The sequence below is a fragment of the Caretta caretta genome, chromosome 8 (assembly GCF_965140235.1).
Source record: "Caretta caretta isolate rCarCar2 chromosome 8, rCarCar1.hap1, whole genome shotgun sequence".
Lineage (NCBI taxonomy): Eukaryota > Metazoa > Chordata > Testudines > Cheloniidae > Caretta > Caretta caretta.
In genome coordinates, this window is record NC_134213.1 from 15,276,977 (window position 1) to 15,295,498 (window position 18,522).

The 18,522-nt window shown below is 45.0% G+C and overlaps 1 protein-coding gene across 1 annotated transcript in view; it reads left to right on the top strand.

Moving 5' to 3' along the window:
- The window catches only part of SLC22A4 (solute carrier family 22 member 4), a 61,203-nt gene that overhangs the window by 30,779 nt on the left and 11,902 nt on the right, over positions 1 to 18,522 (top strand). The window contains exons 5-8 of the mRNA XM_048862525.2: positions 5,389 to 5,515; positions 8,405 to 8,505; positions 9,504 to 9,718; positions 10,392 to 10,574. Of these exons, the coding sequence (XP_048718482.2) occupies positions 5,389 to 5,515; positions 8,405 to 8,505; positions 9,504 to 9,718; positions 10,392 to 10,574 (626 nt within the window). The remainder of the gene's footprint in view (positions 1 to 5,388; positions 5,516 to 8,404; positions 8,506 to 9,503; positions 9,719 to 10,391; positions 10,575 to 18,522) is intronic.

Below are 18,522 nucleotides of genomic sequence, written 5' to 3' on the forward strand. Positions count from 1 at the left end.
GAGTTTAATTGTATTGCAAGGTGTTCGGCTTCAGAAAGTCCCATCTGTAGCTGGTAACCTCCAGTTTAAATTGTGAAATAACCAGTTGGATTATAATTGCTGTGGTTTTAGTATTCTGCATGCCAAGTGAAGGGATTTGCCTTGAAGATGAAACATTTTCAGCCAGTTTTAAGATAACTTATCTATGTGCTGAACCCTGCTAACACGGCTAGAGTCCATCTTATGCTGGCTTTGCAGTGCTCTTCGGAAATTCTTTCCAGACTATCAGACTCTTAACCTCAAACTCTCTTTATAACCTTTTTGTTATCTCCTTTATTATTGCTGGATGAGTTGTACTGTACAAACTTTCCCTTCCAGCTTTTCTTCCTTCCTTTTTTAGAAGCCTATTTTCTATGTGGATGCAACTGTTGGAATGCAACAAAAATCTTCCTTATTGAAATGCTACCCAAAACCTGTGTGCTTTGCTACACACAATATTTATGTCTGAGAGGGCTGGATAAGGGTAAGAGACTGGGGCAGGGAGGATGTTTAAAACTTTCTCCTTGATCTTTAATTACTCTGATCTTTTTCATAACTCACTTTTAGTCTCTCACCACCTCTGGGCACAGTGTTGAGCCGTTAAAACAAAAGAAAGTGTGGTGGAGTAGGGAAGCCAGCAACTAGATGTTTGGCCCAGCAGGCTCGCTGGAATCCAGGGTTCTAGCTTAGAGCCAGATCCTGCAACTTGTACCATATGCATGGACACTGCCAACAATAGGGCTTTGCACAGTGCACCTTCGTTAAGCAGGTTACAAGATTGGGGCCTAAATGCAAATAATTTACCTTAATATGATCATTTTAGTGAATCTTTACATCTTGGGTGCAGTGCCCCAGGGTACATCAGATTCCCCACTAGAGGGAGATGCTAGAGGCATATGGGGGTGAGCTGAGGAGAAAAAAAATCTCAGCCCTAACATTTTGGTGCTCAATTTTCATTTATTTTCCCCCCACCCCCAGTAAAGTTTGGTCACAGTTTGGGAGGTTTCTGGGAGCAAGGCATTTTGTTCCTCTAATGTGGCCTTGGAAAAGAAGTGAAAATCCAAAAAACAAACAATGGATTAACCCAGTAGACTATAACAGATCCTCTGTCAGCAGTTCTGAAAGCTAATCTTATTTGCTGTCTAGATGGTATCTGCGCCAAATGCCATATAACTCTTCCAAGAGTGGCTGTGTGGATTGATAGGCTGTAACAGTTCACAGCTTCTTTGTCAGAGTTGTGTAAACCTTCAACGTGTTACTTTTGGAATATGAAGTCAGCCATACAGCAGGAAACCACCCTGATAAACCAGGCATCTCATGTGCATCTGTGCTAATCCATGCAGCATTATCAAATTCAGAGCAATCCAAGGTTAGTTTTTCCTAAAAACAACATATCAGAATCCCTTTATCTGTCTGTGATGCCTTTTCCTTGCAAAGATATGCTTTGCTACTGAAGTAAAACCATAGCATGCCGCTGCTAGGATGAAACATGGTTTTGTGTATTTTAAAATTATTTGGGGAAACCAGTCCTGTAAAGTAAATAACTTTTCAACATAACTCTCACTAAAAACAAACAAACAAAATGTTTACATGCCTAGGTTAAGGGGTTAGGTTGAATTTTAGTCTAAAGGAAATGTAAAATGTGCCATTATAAAGATGTGTTGCTACCACCTTCTCCTAACCCCCCATACCAGCTGAGCGAAGGGAGTTCTGACGGGCTTATCCAGGTCCTTGCATATGTGGGTTACAGTGGCATGGTCACGAAAACAAAATTCTGTACCACAATCAGGTGCATGATTATTTAGCGTGCGCTGTGGAAGCTGCACTGGAAGAGCACACTAAACAACGAAGTGTATACGTTAAATGCACTTAGGCAAACACAGCCCCAGGGACAGCTCGCTGGGTCAGTATTGGTCAGTAGCTTGTCCAGGGAGGGATTTACATGAGCACCATGACCTCCTGCAGGTTCATTTGGCTGGTTGAACAGAATGTCATAGCTTCTTTGGCTCCACCCTGTTTTTTTTTTCCTCAGCCAATTGGATGCCTCATCCTGTAAGGGGATATGCTAGCCTATCTGGCCTTTAGAGACTGGGGATGCTGTCTTGAAGCTGACCTGACTTCCTGGGACTTGGAGATCTATGGCTCTGAGTGCCTTATACCTTTCAAAATATTATATGTTCAAATTTAAAGTGGGGGAGAATCTTACAATCCTTTGGAAAAGGTTTCCACTTAGATCCATGGGCACCATCATATTCATTTCTCAGCTGTTGCCACTATGGGTCCTTCCCTCTTTCCTCCCCACTTTTCTTATCCCTGCTCCTTTCTCCCTTCCCTTGCTAATAACACCAGGCACCGGCCTCTTTCCCATTAAACCCTGGCTGGCTGAGCACACAGCCAAGTTGGAACTGGCCATGTGTTGGAGCTCTGGACCTGTGAAGACCTAAAACAGCCTCTGTAACAGGGCCTGCGTTAAAGGTAAGTTTTCTGTTCTTGGTTGTGGCAGTCAGGTGAGCTGAGGTTGGGAGGAGACAGCTGTTCCCCAGTTTGTCCAGGAACGTGACTGACTGGCTGGCTAGGAATCTGACTGTCTGCGTTTGAATGTGTGGAGCTCGGTATTGAGCAGGGGTGGATGTAGCCTTTCGAGCACCATACTAAACTCTTCTTAGGCTTGGTTGTGAATTGTAGCCAAGGGGTGCGCCAACCACCCGCAGCAGCGCCCTCTGCCTCAGCACCGCAACTCTAGTCCTGGCATGGCATGGAGGCCACAGGGGTGGAGCTAAAGAGCAAACCTGCCCTCCTGTCCTGCGGGGCTTGGCTCGGTTCCCTGCTGTGGGCGTTGCGACCTGGCGCACTGCATCACAGCACCACTCATGTTTGGCGTCCTTGATTTCATAATGTCTGAATCCATGGACTTGCGCTAAAGCCTCTCCTGGTATTGGATCACAGGGTGAGGAGCATCTGGTCCCTATGTGACAGGCAGCTCCATCACAAATACCTGCTTAACAGGGCTTTATGATGGGAATGCAGACAAGCCACTAACTGGCTCTAGGTCTAGGTCTAGCACGCTTACCCAGATCCTTACTTTTTTACTTTTCCCTGTTTTGCCAGTTGGGAGGATTTCAGCAATAGGCTTTGGCAGTGACCGTTTACCAGACATAAAGAGATTCTCCGTGCTTTTTGTTTCTCTTTGCATGCAGTTGTCATGCTGGATTTTGAAAACATCACCCTAATGGATTTCATATGGCTAACCTTAACCCTGACCATTCCACACTCCACTCCTTGGTTTTTTATTTTGTTTTTTGGTCTCTCCTTTGCACTCATTTCCCGCCCCGCTGCCCCCATTCCTTTTTAAATTGACACCAATTTAAACAAACCTTACCTCACTCACCACTGGATGGCTATGCACTCCCAGTGTGAAAAGAAAACACTGGAGACAAGACGGGAAAGCCTGATGTTTTTGATTGGCCCTGTAGGCAGATTAGAGGAGGGATGCTATGCTCGCTCTTTCTCTGCATCTGTGGAGTGAGTGCACTCATTTCCTGATAGAGGGGAGAAATGTGAGGTGTCTCCCTCACCCCCCAAAACATACATATTCTCTTCAAAAAAATTATATTAAATATTCCTTCTTTTCATGCTGGGCTGAACCAGGAAGCTCCTCTCTTGTTCTTCTGAAACAGCCTCATTTATGGTAGATTAAGACCTCAAAAAGAACAATGTCTTTATTGCACTGTTAAGTAAAGCAAATCAGACTTATATCCTACACAGTGTGACATACCATTCAGCTCCATCTTTCTGCTCTTTGAATTTGGCTGGAAATATGAAATAAAACCCTTTAAAAATGATTTTCAATGCCTGCTTGCTATCATCAGACTTGAGAGATGGTCAGATGTTTGATTCCCTCTCCAGAGTGGCATTTTAAATAATGCTTCTATTTAACTTGAAATGCTTTAGAATCCTTGACTTCAGTGTGGCGTTGCTCGCTTTTCCTCTGCGACACACAGCATCATTTTGTTAGTGGGAGTAATGGAGGAAAAGTAGGTATTCAAACATAAAAGTCCAATTGGAAAAGCTGACTGTCGCTAGCGTATAAATCCTATGAAAGCTATGGTGGCTCACTGAGCTGTTGCACTGGCCTCTTGCTGCTGGAGACCTAGATTCAAAGCCCTGCCTTGGGGTACCAGTGAAGTTGTGTTTGGTGGCTGTTCTTCCTAGTTCTTGTTTGCATTGCAAAACATCCATAAGGATTGACCTGACTCTCATCTTCCACTTCAGGGTCTGGGACTGTAGAGGCAGAGAGATGGTAGGTAGGGATTGAGGTACATTGGCAGAGGTATGTAAAGGAAGCTTGCACAGTGCTTGCTAGTGGCTCTTATGAAGCAATGTATTTACTTAATAACTTTTATACAGTGAAATAAGAACTATCCTGTCAAAAGCTTAGTAAGATAAATACTCCAAAGGGATTCCGAGTATCCCTTGCTTCTGCAATCTGCATTCGTATTCATTAACTGACCTGTAAAGAAATGCAGTGGGAGAGACAGTAGTAGAAAAATATTAATCAACCCTTTAAGAAGGGGTCTAGCAGCTGCTGTTGCAGATCATGAAGGTATCTCGGCAGTCTCTGACCTATTGACTTACCATTGACTTAGGAGAGCAAGACAGCAGCAGTTAGGATTGAAGGATTTAGAGTTTTTAAAAAACTGGGGAAAGAGAGGCATGTCCTTCTAGTCTGTGTTTGATATTAATGGACATCATGATGTTTGGATTTTACCTGCTGGATACAATCATGTCCACAATGTGGCACTGCTACCATTCTCTTAGCCTGATCAGTTTTGTTTTATGAAGATAAAGAAGGTTGTGTATAAACTCTCTATGGCAAGTAGCCTTTAAATATGTCTGCACTTTCCTTTAAATATCACCACCACAACTCTACACCATTTGTGTGCTGTATACAACTTTTGTAAGGATAACTTGTTTATATGATTGATATTTATGCTACCTAACTATTAATATTTTTGCTATTTACCAAGAAACTTCTGACTCTCTGATGGAATTTAATTATCCCCTTAACATATATGAATACAACTAATTTCAGAAACTAGTTATAGGAAGAGGGCCCTGTCCTGCAAGTACTTGACCATGTGAGTAGTTACCCATGTGCTTGAGCAGTACCATTGAGCTCAGTGGTACTACTCATTATGGGTAAAGTGACCCACATGTTTATCTATCGGGACGTTTGGACCCTACCGCAGGAAGTGATCTATTACTGAGATTGCAAAATCTATCTCCAAAGTGTATTTAATAAAGATGATTAAGTCAGGAGTTGTGATCATTGTGGAAATGTTGATTCAGTCCTTCTGAAATTTGTTGCAGGTTCATTCCTGAATCTCCCCGGTGGCTGATCTCCCAGGGAAGATTTAAAGAGGCAGAGATCATCATCCGAAAGGCTGCAAAAACAAATGGCATTGTAGCCCCAGCTATGCTGTTTGACTCCACAGAGGTACATTTTCATATGTCCTGCCACAACTGGGTGGGGTGCGGTGTGGGGAGAGAGGGACTATATGACCTCTTGAGGTCTCTTCCAGTTATCCCAGAACTGTAGGGAGTCTAATCTGCTGCTTGGCAACCTTTGCTATTTTCCTGTTCAGGCAATTCATTTCCAGATTATTCTGATAAGGCAGAATATGTTTTCATATGTCCTGCCTCAACTGGGTGGAGGCGGGGAAGAGAGGGATTATATATGACCTCTTGGGGTCTCGTCCAGCCCTAGAGTTCCGTGATTCTAATCTGCTACTTGGCAACCTTTGCTATTTTCCTTTTCATTTCCATATTATTCTGATAAGCCAGAACATCAAACAGTTCAGAGCACAGCTCTGTCACCAGTTGTTTAGTAAATTGTCCAGGTTCAGTACTTGCTGGGACATGAGGCAATTGGTGGTGGCTCATTTGCATCAGTAAGTCAAAAATATGCAGCTGCAGTTGATTATTTTTGCAGTAAGATCTGTACTCTTCAGCAATGACTTTCTCTGGCTTTCAGTCAGGACTGGCTTGTCTCATAGGTTTAACAAAGTGTCTATCATTAGGGCACTGCTGCCTCACTCAGAAAAATGAGAAATTAAAATATATCTATCTTCATCTTGGTTGGATGCACTATTGACAGCTGATCATTTATTTAAAGGTAGCTCTTCCAGATGGAAGGATCTGTGTGGAGCAGCAGTTCTGGTACCCAGATTTTATAATGCATATGTGCACCTGCTAGTAGGAGGCACCAAAGGAGAAAGCAGGGCTTCACTGAAGAGCCTGTCAGTCCTAGCATGGCACTAAAGGGCACCCTCAAAAGTGCCCTTAATAAATAAACATGTATAGTGTGTAGGCAGTTCCGTTGCCCCATTGCTAAGTAGTCCTTTTTTACTGGCTTAATACACTGTTGGCCCTGTGTCTGTGCATGGGGATTTATTATTTGTTTTCTGGGGTTTTTTAATAATGATCTGGTGGTAAAAGGGCTCCATTTTAATTAAGAACATTTAGTCCTTTCATAGGAATGATACCTCTTGGTTAATCTTCTTAGTTACAAAGAAAAAAGCCTAGCTCAGAAAGCTTATTAGCATTTAAAGGTTGACTGCAACACAAGTACACTCATAATACAGTGACTTAGCATTTGTGATCTTGTCTCCCTCTAGTGGCTAGCTCCAGGAGCATAATAGCCAGCTAGTTAACTCTGCTTAATCAGATGGTAGGGGAGTCATACTCTTTGATGATTACGATCCTCAGTTTCAGTCCCATGAGTCTGTGTTCATTACATGTGCACATGTCTTTTACATGAGACTTTATATATTGTTTTCATATAAATAGCCACTTATTAAGCTCCAGATAATCCACGGCACAGTACAAAACCACATGTTGTTATGACTTTTCTACAAGAAAAATGTGTTCTTTGATGAACTTGCTTGGCAGCATAAACTACTCAAATATTGTTCAGTTTTTGGTTATGCCACTTAAAATCTGTTCTCGAAAAGCAAGTGTGTTTTGGGGGTGGGAATTTTGTCCTAGGACAGTTGTGAGAAAGAAAAGCACTTCCTTTATGTCCTAGCTGTAGATCAGCTGCATGTTTAATACTTTACAAGACTTTTTCTCAGGCTCCAGGAGAAAAGTCTGCTTTTCATCACTGCCTCGTGCCTTTCAGATTAAGTGGCAATACAGCCCCTCCCCTCCCCCACTCACAACCGTACAAGTCTGATCCTGATGTCAGCCTTTTACATTTGCCAGTGGATGATGCCTGCACAATGTCTGTTCTGTTAAAATAACCTTAGAGCTTCTGAGCGATGCCAGATGGACGTTCCTAGAAAGTGAAAACTTCTAGCTAGCCAAACAGGAACGGCCAAGGAAGCAGCATTTCAGCTTCCCCGAGGCAGGCCAGGAGTGTGACACAGCCTTATCCTCTGGGACTGAGAGATTAGCTCTGTTTTATGCCCATTCAGTCCTGGGCTGGCCCCTCACCTGAGACCAACTTGGTATCAGTTGTGGCAGTGGCCTTTGTAGTAATGGCACGAGTCTACTAAGCCCTGGCCCGAGATCACCAGCTCCTTTCTTCATCCTAGGGCGCTAAATGGTAATAGTTTTGGGCCACTACTGGCCCAGGCAGGATGTAATTCTTATGTGGGACCTACCTCCAGGCTCTGAATCAGCTGGACCCAGCAAAGAGGACCCTGCACATGCCAGATTGGCTGCAGAGGGTCTGTTTCCAGCACCAAATGGTCTCTCAGCCTCTGCTAACATGGGGAGCAGTGGTGGCAAATATCATCACAGTTAGTAATTGAGTTCAGGGCTGAGCACCAATTTCCCATGTGCTCTTGCAACCAACTGCTGCTCAATAGGCAGCCGAGCTTGAGGATTCTTTGTTTCACACTGATCTGTGTATTCTGAGATCTGTAGAGATCTCAATAGGCAGCGTGCGGGAAACTGCCTTTGTCAGTGAGGCCGGGGCTGGGAGTGCCTTTGTACGGCATGAAGGAGGGGAAGTTAGTGCAAGTCTTTTCCCCCGTTAGACTTTCTGTTCTTTGATGACTTGGTAACTGATTTCTAGATCGAATTGGTATGGGTATGTCAGTGCTGCCGTGTGTCACAACTAACTTAAAAGTTACTTTAGTCTCTACCCCCAGTGGTACTCCAATCAAGCTTCCTATGAAACCCCTTTGCTGATGCGGAATTGGTTGGGTGGCTGTTGATTTGTGTATTTTCTGCCCTTTCACTTTACTTGGAAGGGTTATGTGGGGTTATATTTTCATAACCTCCATCCTCCCAAATCTGTGTGTTAAGATTTTTTTCCCCACAGATTAGATTGATCGCTTCCTATAGGGATATTTTGGGTTTGTTTTCCTTTTCCCCTAAGATGCAGGATATGAAGTTTCAGCAGCAGCAGAAGGCATACATCTTGGACTTGTTTAGAACCCGAAATATTGCAGTTATCACTGTTATGTCATTGTTGCTGTGGTAAGTGGATGTGTGACCCTAAAGCACACGGATAACAATCAATCTGTTTGTGATGCCTGTTGTAGTTTTTTATAATAACCGGTCTCATACACTGGGACCTATTTCAAACATGGGAATCTGCGTAGGGTGTTCAAATACCTGCATTAAGGGGCTTGCATCCGTGTTTGGGCAGGTAGAGATTTGTGCTCCTCAGTGTGCATGTGAGCATGCAAATTTATGATGACTCTATTGATGTTGAGCATTTATATAGCACACGGTGTACTCAAAGTGCTGCTGTAAAAAAACCAACAAACCCACAGTCTTAGCCACACAACATCCATGAGAAGTACACATTACTGTCTTGGGGGTATAGCGAAAGAGGTCATGTGGCTTGCCCAGGCCATATAGCAGTTCAGTGGCAGAACAATAATTAGAACCAAATACATGACTCTTAATCTGTGATCCATTCTTTTAGACTCCACTGCCTCCCGTCTAGAGGAATTGGCTAATTCCTTTTGCATGTCAAATTGAGGTGTCCCAAGATTTGAAATCCGATCTTCCAGCTCTCTTATGCAGAACCATAACATTCAGATGCTGTAATGGAGCTTTTTATGAATACACCGAGTCTTTTAATAGAGTTTGCTCTAGGGAGAGGTTCCCTAAAAATGGGATTGTAGATGGCATGCTGTAATGAACTGAAACGTTTCAGGACTTCCTACTTCACTTTATTGTTAATGGCTCCGTCACAGTGAAACACCATTATGAATAACTTCCAGTGAGCCTTTCATTTACCATATTGTATATGGGAGGGAGAGTTAAGTTAGGGCTCTGTGGAGAGGATTGTGTTTGGGCATTTTTAGTACAAAAAGAAGCTGCAGGTGCAAAAAACTTAGCAACTGTGGTGTAGCTATTGAAATTCTGAAAGCCATCCCATCCCTGCTGATGTCTGGTATAGTGCTGTTTCTGAAACAGAATCTTGGGTAATACTGTAGAGACTTTACTTTTTATGCATCTTTCAGGATGTTAACATCAGTTGGTTACTTTGGACTGTCTCTCAACACTCCCAACTTGCATGGAAATGCCTACATCAATTGCTTCCTCTCAGCCATTATAGAAGTTCCAGCTTATGTGATTGCTTGGCTGCTCCTCCGAATCTTACCTCGGCGGTATTCGATATCTGGCACCTTGTTCTTAGGAGGAGGGGTTATTCTCTTCATTCAGCTGGTGCCTACAGGTATGAGCTTCAACTCATGACGTAAAAATAAAATATATCCTACAGTGCCATCTAACTGCTCCAGCAAAGGGTTGGAAACCAGGAAGTTACCAGGTGAAATTTGCACCAAACCTCAATCATTTGTGGCTTGATTTGATTTTGGGTTGGTTTGTTACTTTTTCATACAATTCTGAGCACCTGCAGCTCTCATTGAGTTCACTGGGTGTTGAGTGCTCAGCACTTCTGAAAATCAAAGTATTGATCCGTTTATGCTTCAGATGACCAGGTCATAAAATTGGATAAATGACAGAACACAGATGCATCTGAACTGGAGACACTACTTACAAAAATCAGAAGTTCTTCAGATTTCACCGTAGACTTCAGTAGAACCTAAATGCATTGCTGATTAGATATGAATTTAAGCATGTGCTTATCTAGTTTGCTGAATCAGAGCCGTAATGCATTTCAAGTGCACTCTCAGACTGGGAGTGAACCAAAGTCCTGGTAGTATAAAATAAGCTGCCTGCTCAAGTTATGAATTGGCGAATCTAGGGCTCAGGGGTGGTTATGATAAGAGAAGACTGCAATTACAGAGGGGGGAAAAACTAAAGTCTTTGGGAGGTAAAAACAATGGAGGTAACAAGCATGGGAACTTGATGCAGCTTTATTGATCCTCATTTAATTTTATTTTCAGACCTTCACATCCTGTCTGTCTTCCTGGTGATGCTGGGGAAGTTTGGGATCACATCCGCATTCTCAATGCTTTATGTCTACACTTCTGAGCTCTACCCAACAATAGTAAGAAACATGGCAGTTGGAGCTACTTCCATGTCTTCCAGGGTGGGCAGCATCATCGCTCCTTACTTTGTTTACCTTGGTGAGATGTCTTTTATCATTTGGCTTGAATTTAAACACATGGGAGCAAACTGCACAGAACAGTTATCCCAAAGAATGGGTGCAAGCTAGAAAGTCCTGGTGCTCCAAAGATGTTTAAACCAGCTTTTTAGATATTGTAATTTCAGTCACTTTCCTCCATTTTGGGCCATTTTGTTTTACATCAAGGGAAATAACTGGTGTTACACCACTATTGCACCTGTATAAAATTAGAGTATCAGGCCCTTTTATTCTCTTTGATTGAGGCAGGTGCTTTCCAAACAGAAGAGGCCTTGTACCCTGCTCACAATTCAAAGGCAAAGAGGGATAGCAAAGGGGTGAAACATACAAGTAGAGCGGCTGAGATGATACTTTGCCACATCTTGATAGTGCACACTTGAAAACTATTCTCAGTCACTTCTGAAACTTGCCATGATCAGTCAGCTAGTTTCCCAAGGGCATAATGGCCCAAATGGGCCTTCATTGCATAGCGCTCAGCGTAGAAGAGAGCACAGAGACTGTGAGATGCTGAAAAACAGGCAGATGCAGGTCAAATAATCTCTTGGAATCTACACTTTTTTGAAAATGGTACTTAGAAAATATGCAGTATAAAGCATACACAGTAGTGTGTACATGTAATATTTCTAATTACACACAAAACACTATGTTAAAAGAAATGTTAAGGTTGCAAAGTCAAACCTCAAAAGTAAAAAGAAATTCAGCCCCGTTGTGCATATGCTAACAGTCTTTAGATGTTCACATAGTATTTTATAGATGGAGAGTGAGGCACTGAGAGATTAAAGTCAAAAGTATCCACTCATTTTGGGTGCTCAATTTGCGATGGCTAGGTCCCTATGAAGTGCCATATGACGCTTAAAGCACAGCTTTGATCGACTTCCATTGCAGAGCTGTGTGCTCAGGACGCCTATATATCAGATCCCAGGGTCTTAAGTGAAGCGATGAGAGACCACCTCTGAGAAGTTTGGTCTAAATGATTTAACTAGCCTTACATAGAGAAACTGTGTCAGAGCCAAGGATAGAATCCACTTCTTCAGAGCAGCATTCCGTTGCCTTAGATATGAGACAACATGCTGTCTCTTCCTACAATCTGCTGCCTCATTCACTACACCCCTTCCAAGTTCTGCAACAAATGAAGCAGGGGTCCTAACAGATAAGCCTCCTTCACTACAGAACCCGGATTCATCCCCAGAACAGGCCCATCCTGAATGAGATGGGTCCTGCAGAAAAAATGGTATGTGATCAAATAATTAAAGACTGTACCCTAATGCTTATGCACAAGAGGGTTGAGTTGCACAGACTTAATTTTGGCACTTTTGAGTGCTTGACTTGCAACCCTGGTGTTTTTAATGTAACTTTTTGTTTGCGACTTCTTTGGTTTTAAAAAAGCAAATGGAAATAATAGAAATTCCATTAAGTGGCATCATATTGACACCCCCTGGTTCGTCAGCAGCGTAGGAACTTTTAGATCTATTTCACAGGCCTCTGCCACTTGAGCTAATAGAGTAACAGATAGCTAGAGTAGCTTGTGATTCCCTACGTGGACCAGCAGTAGTAGGGGATGAGACTCACACACTTTGCCAGTGGATTTCACAGGTAGCAGAGAAATGGTGAGACTCCGGAATCTTGGTTTCCATTCCAGATTCTGAACAGGAATGAAATAGATATGGATCCTTGTGCACATTTTCCCCGAAGCTTGACCCCCCTCCTGCCCTATCCCTTCCAACCTGTCCCAGTTGGTCTCTTCACTACTCCTAGCTCCGTGTCCCAGTCCCATTCTTTAGCCCCACCCAGTCGCTGTCCGTACTCCTCAGGTGTCTCACCCCGTCCCAGTTTCCTTGCCCACCCAGTCATAGTCACCCCCGCCCCTCCCAGCCAGTCAGAGTCTCCTTGCTCAGTCAGTCCCAGTTCGGCTTCTCAGGGCACGCAGGGCTGTGAGTCACCTTGTTGCCAGCTTTCTCCAGTGCCTGTGCCAGTCAAATATTAGCTCCCTAACACAACCAGCCTGTCAGGCACATGAGTGCTCTCCTCTGCGCTACACCAGCCCTGCCTTTGCCCTGCAGATTGACAGTAGATGCACTGCATCCCTCAAGTTCCCCCCTTGGGGAGTCCAGCCCCTAATCACTGGATATCCACAGAAATCCCAGTCTGGAACAGTGTTTCCCAGTTTACTAGTTTTCACTTAGCCCATGGCTCCTGTATCACACACAGCATTTGTTCGAAGGTAGTAACATAAAAGATAATTTATTTGAATCTCTTTTTTTTTCTTAAACAGAAACAAGTGGAGTGAGGGAAACAAATGGTTACATATGAAACAAAATTATAAAACATGAAGTAGGGCCTGCCCTTATTCGTAGTTACCTGTCCTAGCTAATAAAGTAGATTCTCACTCCAAAATTCAGTCTTTTGCAGCGCTGGCTAATCCCAAGGAGCTAGGACCCAGTTTTTCACAAAGCACCTCCACTCATCCAGGTACCTCCTCAGTGGACGGATGTAGAATGTCTTTCTCCACCCTGTGATATACTGAATCAGTCTTTATTCACAGACAGGGCGCTCCCTCACTCCCCTGTCTTTCTTCTCACTTCCAAGTGGTTTTGATGTTTAATTTTTCTGGGTTGGTGCAAAGATAAACCACTGAGCAAAACATTATGTAATCAGCTAGCCAGAGGGAGGTGAGAGCTTCCTCCGCTTGAATGGGCCAGCACCATTCCCTGGTGACTCACTTTCACTTCAAGACCATAAGGGTATAATTTTAAATATAGTAACATTATTCCTTAACTGTTACCCATACGTGCATGTATTGATAAGTTACAAGCTTTCAGCAGAGACCTCACATGCTACCCTTTATGGATAACTATCATGAAGCCAATGTGTTAGATGTAATGAGTTTGTCTTGTCTGAGACGAGTTGCTTGTACGGAACAGTGACCCCTTTGCCAATTGGCACCAATGGGCCTCTGTGTGATATCCCCTTTCCAATCTGTCTCTCCCCTCCCATCCCACTGACTCCCAGTCTCCCTCCATGGACTCCTCATCCAGTCTCTGCCTCCCCCGACCTTCCCGGCTCCCTGTTCCAGTCCCACTCTTCCCCCCAGCTCCTCACCCAATCTGTGTCCTCCTCCCCTGCTTTCCCCCCTGGCTCCCAGTATCACCCCCTCGTACCGCGCAGTTCCCAGTCCAAGTCTCCTTGCCCAACTAGTACCAGTCTCCCTTCCCCAGCTTCCAGTTCCAGTCTCCTTGCACAGGCCCAATCTCAGCAGATGCCTTGTCCAAGTCTTCTCCTTTCCCTTTTCCTCTATCCTGCTTTTGTCCCCTATGCATTCCAGTCAGACAGCTTCCTCCTCCACACTGTCTGAGTGCCAGCAGGGGAGTTCTTGAGAGCACAGGAGAGACAGGCTCCCTGCTCTCAGTACCAACACCTGGCCCCACTCTAACTATGAGCAGCCATTACAGGGCAAATTCTTTTCAGCAACTGTAGCCCTGGGTTGGAACGTGCTCATCTGCTCTGCGGGGATGGACCACATGCAGTCTGTCACAGGTAGGAGCTGAGAGAGTCTCGAGCATACTGAGGGAGGACAGAATCTTCAGAGGTTTAGCTGCTTCTAGCAAGACTCCACTGAGCATATGTAACCTGCAGGTGTTTTCCAGAGGCTTATAACTAGGCCAAATTTGGGTGGTTATTTGCTGGGATGGCAAAAGGCATGTTCTGGACATGAGGATGACCACACTCTCTTCTCGTCTTTTCCCCCTCCACCGCCCCTCAGAGATGGCAAAGGTTCCTAACAAAACAATTGCATTAACCTTTTTAACAAGGGCAAAACAACTTATGTTTCCCTAATCTCTGAAATAGCTGAACCATCTTTGGTGAAACGTTAAAATAATAATAATGAATAATTCAGCCTGAGCAGACACTTCAGCATGGAAGGTTACGTTTTGGCAAAGCTATAAACAACGAAAAACAGGATCTTGCCATGGGAATTATCAGATGACCCAGCTGGTCCTATAATAAATTTTCTATTGCTCTATGTTCTCACGTATAAACATTATGGCTTTTAAACCAATGTAACTCCATTTACTTTAAGGGAATTAATCCTGATTTATGATGATAGAGAAAGTGAGAGGAGAACTGCACGTATACTGTGTCATCTATGTGTTTAAACGTGGAAAAATTTTCAAATCATTTAACACCATGTGATTCTCTCATCTAAAGTTTTCACAGCTATTACAGTCACAAAACTAATAGCTTGTGGCCAGGATTTCTGTTTGTTCTTTGTAATAAAAAAGGTTCCCTCTATTTCAATCTCTCTGTGTTTGTTCAGCACATAAGGCAGTGTGGCCTTGATCCTGCTTGGGATCCTTGAATGTTAATGCAATGCAAATAATCATAAATAATAATGCAGAGGTTATTCAAATAGTAAGGAAAAAATGTGATTTTTCTCATATTTTGTATTCAATGTCCGATGGGCCTGCTTTCAGGACCTTGGCACACTAATGGAGGAAGTCACACATTTAAAATAGGAAAAGGTAAGTTTTAGGAGAATGCTGTGAGCTGTTGATATTTGCTTCAGCCAAGTTAGGACCATATAGTTTAGCCAGTTATTGAATGAAGATGGAGATCAAAGCACAAACTTTGGCTCCCTCTGATATATCAGAGATCTTTGGTGGTTAATCCTAGCTTTGTTCTCTACATCATAAAGGGTATGTCTACACTAAGGAATAAGGTCGAATTTATAGAAGTCGGTTTTTTAGAAATCGGTTTTATATATTCGAGTGTGTGTGTCCCCACAGAAAATGCTCTAAGTGCATTAAGTGCATTAACTCGGCGGAGCGCTTCCACAGTACCGAGGCTAGAGTCGACTTCCGGAGCGTTGCACTGTGGGTAGCTATCCCACAGTTCCCGCAGTCTCCGCTGCCCATTGAAATTCTGGGTTGAGATCCCAATGCCTGATGGGGCTAAAACATTGTCGCGGGTGGTTCTGGGTACATATCGTCAGGCCCCCGTTCCCTCCCTCCGTCCGTGAAAGCAAGGGCAGACAATCATTTCGTGCCTTTTTTCCTGAGTTACCTGTGCAGACACCATACCCTGGCAAGCATGGAGCCCGCTCAGGTAACCGTCACCCTATGTCTCCTGGGTGCTGGCAGACGCGGTACGGCATTGCTACACAGTAGCAGCAACCCCTTGCCTTGTGGCAGCAGACGGTACAGTACGACTGGTAGCCGTCATCGTCATGTCTGAGGTGCTCCTGGTCGCCTCTGTGAGGTCGATCAGGAGCGCCTGGGCAGACATGGGCGCAGGGACTAAATTTGGAGTGACTTGACCAGGTCATTCTCTTTAGTCCTGCAGTCAGTCCTATTGAACCGTCTTATGGTGAGCGGGCAGGCGATACGGACTGCTAGCAGTCGTACTGTACCATCTTCTGCCGAGCAGCCATGAGATGTGGATGGCATGCAGTCCTTCTGCACCGTCTGCTGCCAGCCAAAGATGTAAAAGATAGATGGAGTGGATCAAAACAAGAAATAGACCAGATTTGTTTTGTACTCATTTGCTTCCCCCCCTCCCCTGTCTAGGGGACTCATTCTTCTAGATCACACTGCAGTCACTTACAGAGAAGGTGCAGCGAGGTAAATCTAGCCATGTATCAATCAGAGGCCAGGCTAACCTTCTTGTTCCAATAGGGACAATAACTTAGGTGCACCATTTCTTATTGGAACCCTCCGTGAAGTCCTGCCTGAAATACTCCTTGATGTAAAGCCACCCCCTTTGTTGATTTTAGCTCCCTGAAGCCAACCCTGTAAGCGCCCCTCCCAGCGTCAGAGCAATGGCAAACAATCGGGCATCTGAGAGTGCTGTCCAGAGCAGTCACAATGGAGCACTCTGATGGGGCTAAAACATTGTCGCGGGTGGTTCTGGGTACGTGTCGTCAGGCCCCCGTTCCCTCCCTCCCTCCGTGAAAGCAAGGGCAGACAATCATTTTGCGCCTTTTTTCCTGAGTTACCTGTGCAGACGCCATACCACGGCAAGCATGGAGCCCGCTCAGGTAACCGTCACCCTAGGTCTCCTGGGTGCTGGCAGACGCGGTACGGCTTTGCTGCACAGTAGCAGCAACCCATTGCCTTCTGGCAGCAGACGGTGCAATACGATTGGTAGTCGTCCTCGTCGTGTCCGAGGTACTCCTGGCCACGTCGGCTGGGAGCGCCTGGGCAGACATGGGCGCAGGGACTAAATTTGGAGTGACTTGACCAGGTCATTCTCTTTAGTCCTGCAGTCAGTCCTATTGAACCGTCTTATGGTGAGCGGGCAGGCGATACGGACTGCTAGCAGTCGTACTGTACCATCTTCTGCCAGGCAGGCAAGAGATGAGGATTGCTAGCAGTCGTATTGTACCATCTTATGCCAGGCAGGCAAGAGATGAAGATGGCTAGCAGTCGTACTGTACCATCTTCTGCCGAGCAGCCATGAGATGTGGATGGCATGCAGTCCTTCTGCACCGTCTGCTACCAGCCAAAGATGTAAAAGATAGATGGAGTGGGTCAGAACAAGCAATAGACCAGATTTGTTTTGTACTCATTTGCCTCTTCCCCTGTCTAGGGGACTCATTCCTCTAGGTCACACTGCAGTCACTCACAGAGAAGGTGCAGCGAGGTAAATCTAGGCATGTATCAGTCAGAGGCCAGGCTAACCTCCTTGTTCCAATAAGAACGATAACTTAGGTGCACCATTTCTTATTGGAACCCTCCGTGAAGTCCTGCCTGAAATACTCCTTGATGTACAGGCACCCCCTTTGTTGATTTTAGCTCCCTGAAGCCAACCCTGTAAGCTGTGTCGTCAGTCGCCCCTCCCTCCGTCAGAGCAACGGCAGACAATCGTTCCGCGCCTTTTTTCTGTGCGGACGCCATACCAAGGCAAGCATGGAGGCCACTCAGCTCACTTTGGCAATTAGGAGCACATTAAACACCACACGCATTATCCAGCAGTATATGCAGCACCAGAACCTGGCAACGCGATACCGGGCGAGGAGGCAATGTCAGCGCGGTCACGTGAGTGATCAGGACATGGACACAGATTTCTCTGAAAGCATGGGCCCTGACAATGCATGCATCATGGTGCTAATGGGGCAGGTTCATGCTGTGGAACGCCGATTCTGGGCTTGGGAAACAAGCACAGACTGGTGGGACCGCATAGTGTTGCAGGACTGGGACGATTCCCAGTGGCTGCGAAACTTTCGCATGCGTAAGGGCACTTTCATGGAACTTTGTGACTTGCTTTCCCCTGCCCTGAGGCGCATGAATACCAAGATGAGAGCAGCCCTCACAGTTGAGAAGCGAGTGGCAATAGCCCTGTGGAAGCTTGCAACGCCAGACAGCTACCGGTCAGTTGGGAATCAATTTGGAGTGGGCAAATCTACTGTGGGGGCTGCTGTGATGCAAGTAGCCCACGCAATCAAAGATCTGCTGATATCAAGGGTAGTGACCCTGGGAAATGTGCAGGTCATAGTGGATGGCTTTGCTGCAATGGGATTCCCTAACTGTGGTGGGGCTATAGACGGAACACATATCCCTATCTTGGCACCGGAGCACCAAGCCGCCGAGTACATAAACCGCAAGGGGTACTTTTCGATAGTGCTGCAAGCTCTGGTGGATCACAAGGGACGTTTCACCAACATCAACGTGGGATGGCCGGGAAAGGTGCATGATGCTCGCATTTTCAGGAACTCTGGTCTGTTTCAAAAGCTGCAGGAAGGGACTTTATTCCCAGACCAGAAAATAACTGTTGGGGATGTTGAAATGCCTATATGTATCCTTGGGGACCCAGCCTACCCCTTAATGCTATGGCTCATGAAGCCGTACACAGGCAGCCTGGACAGTAGTCAGGAGCTGTTCAACTACAGGCTGAGCAAGTGCAGAATGGTGGTAGAATGTGCATTTGGACGTTTA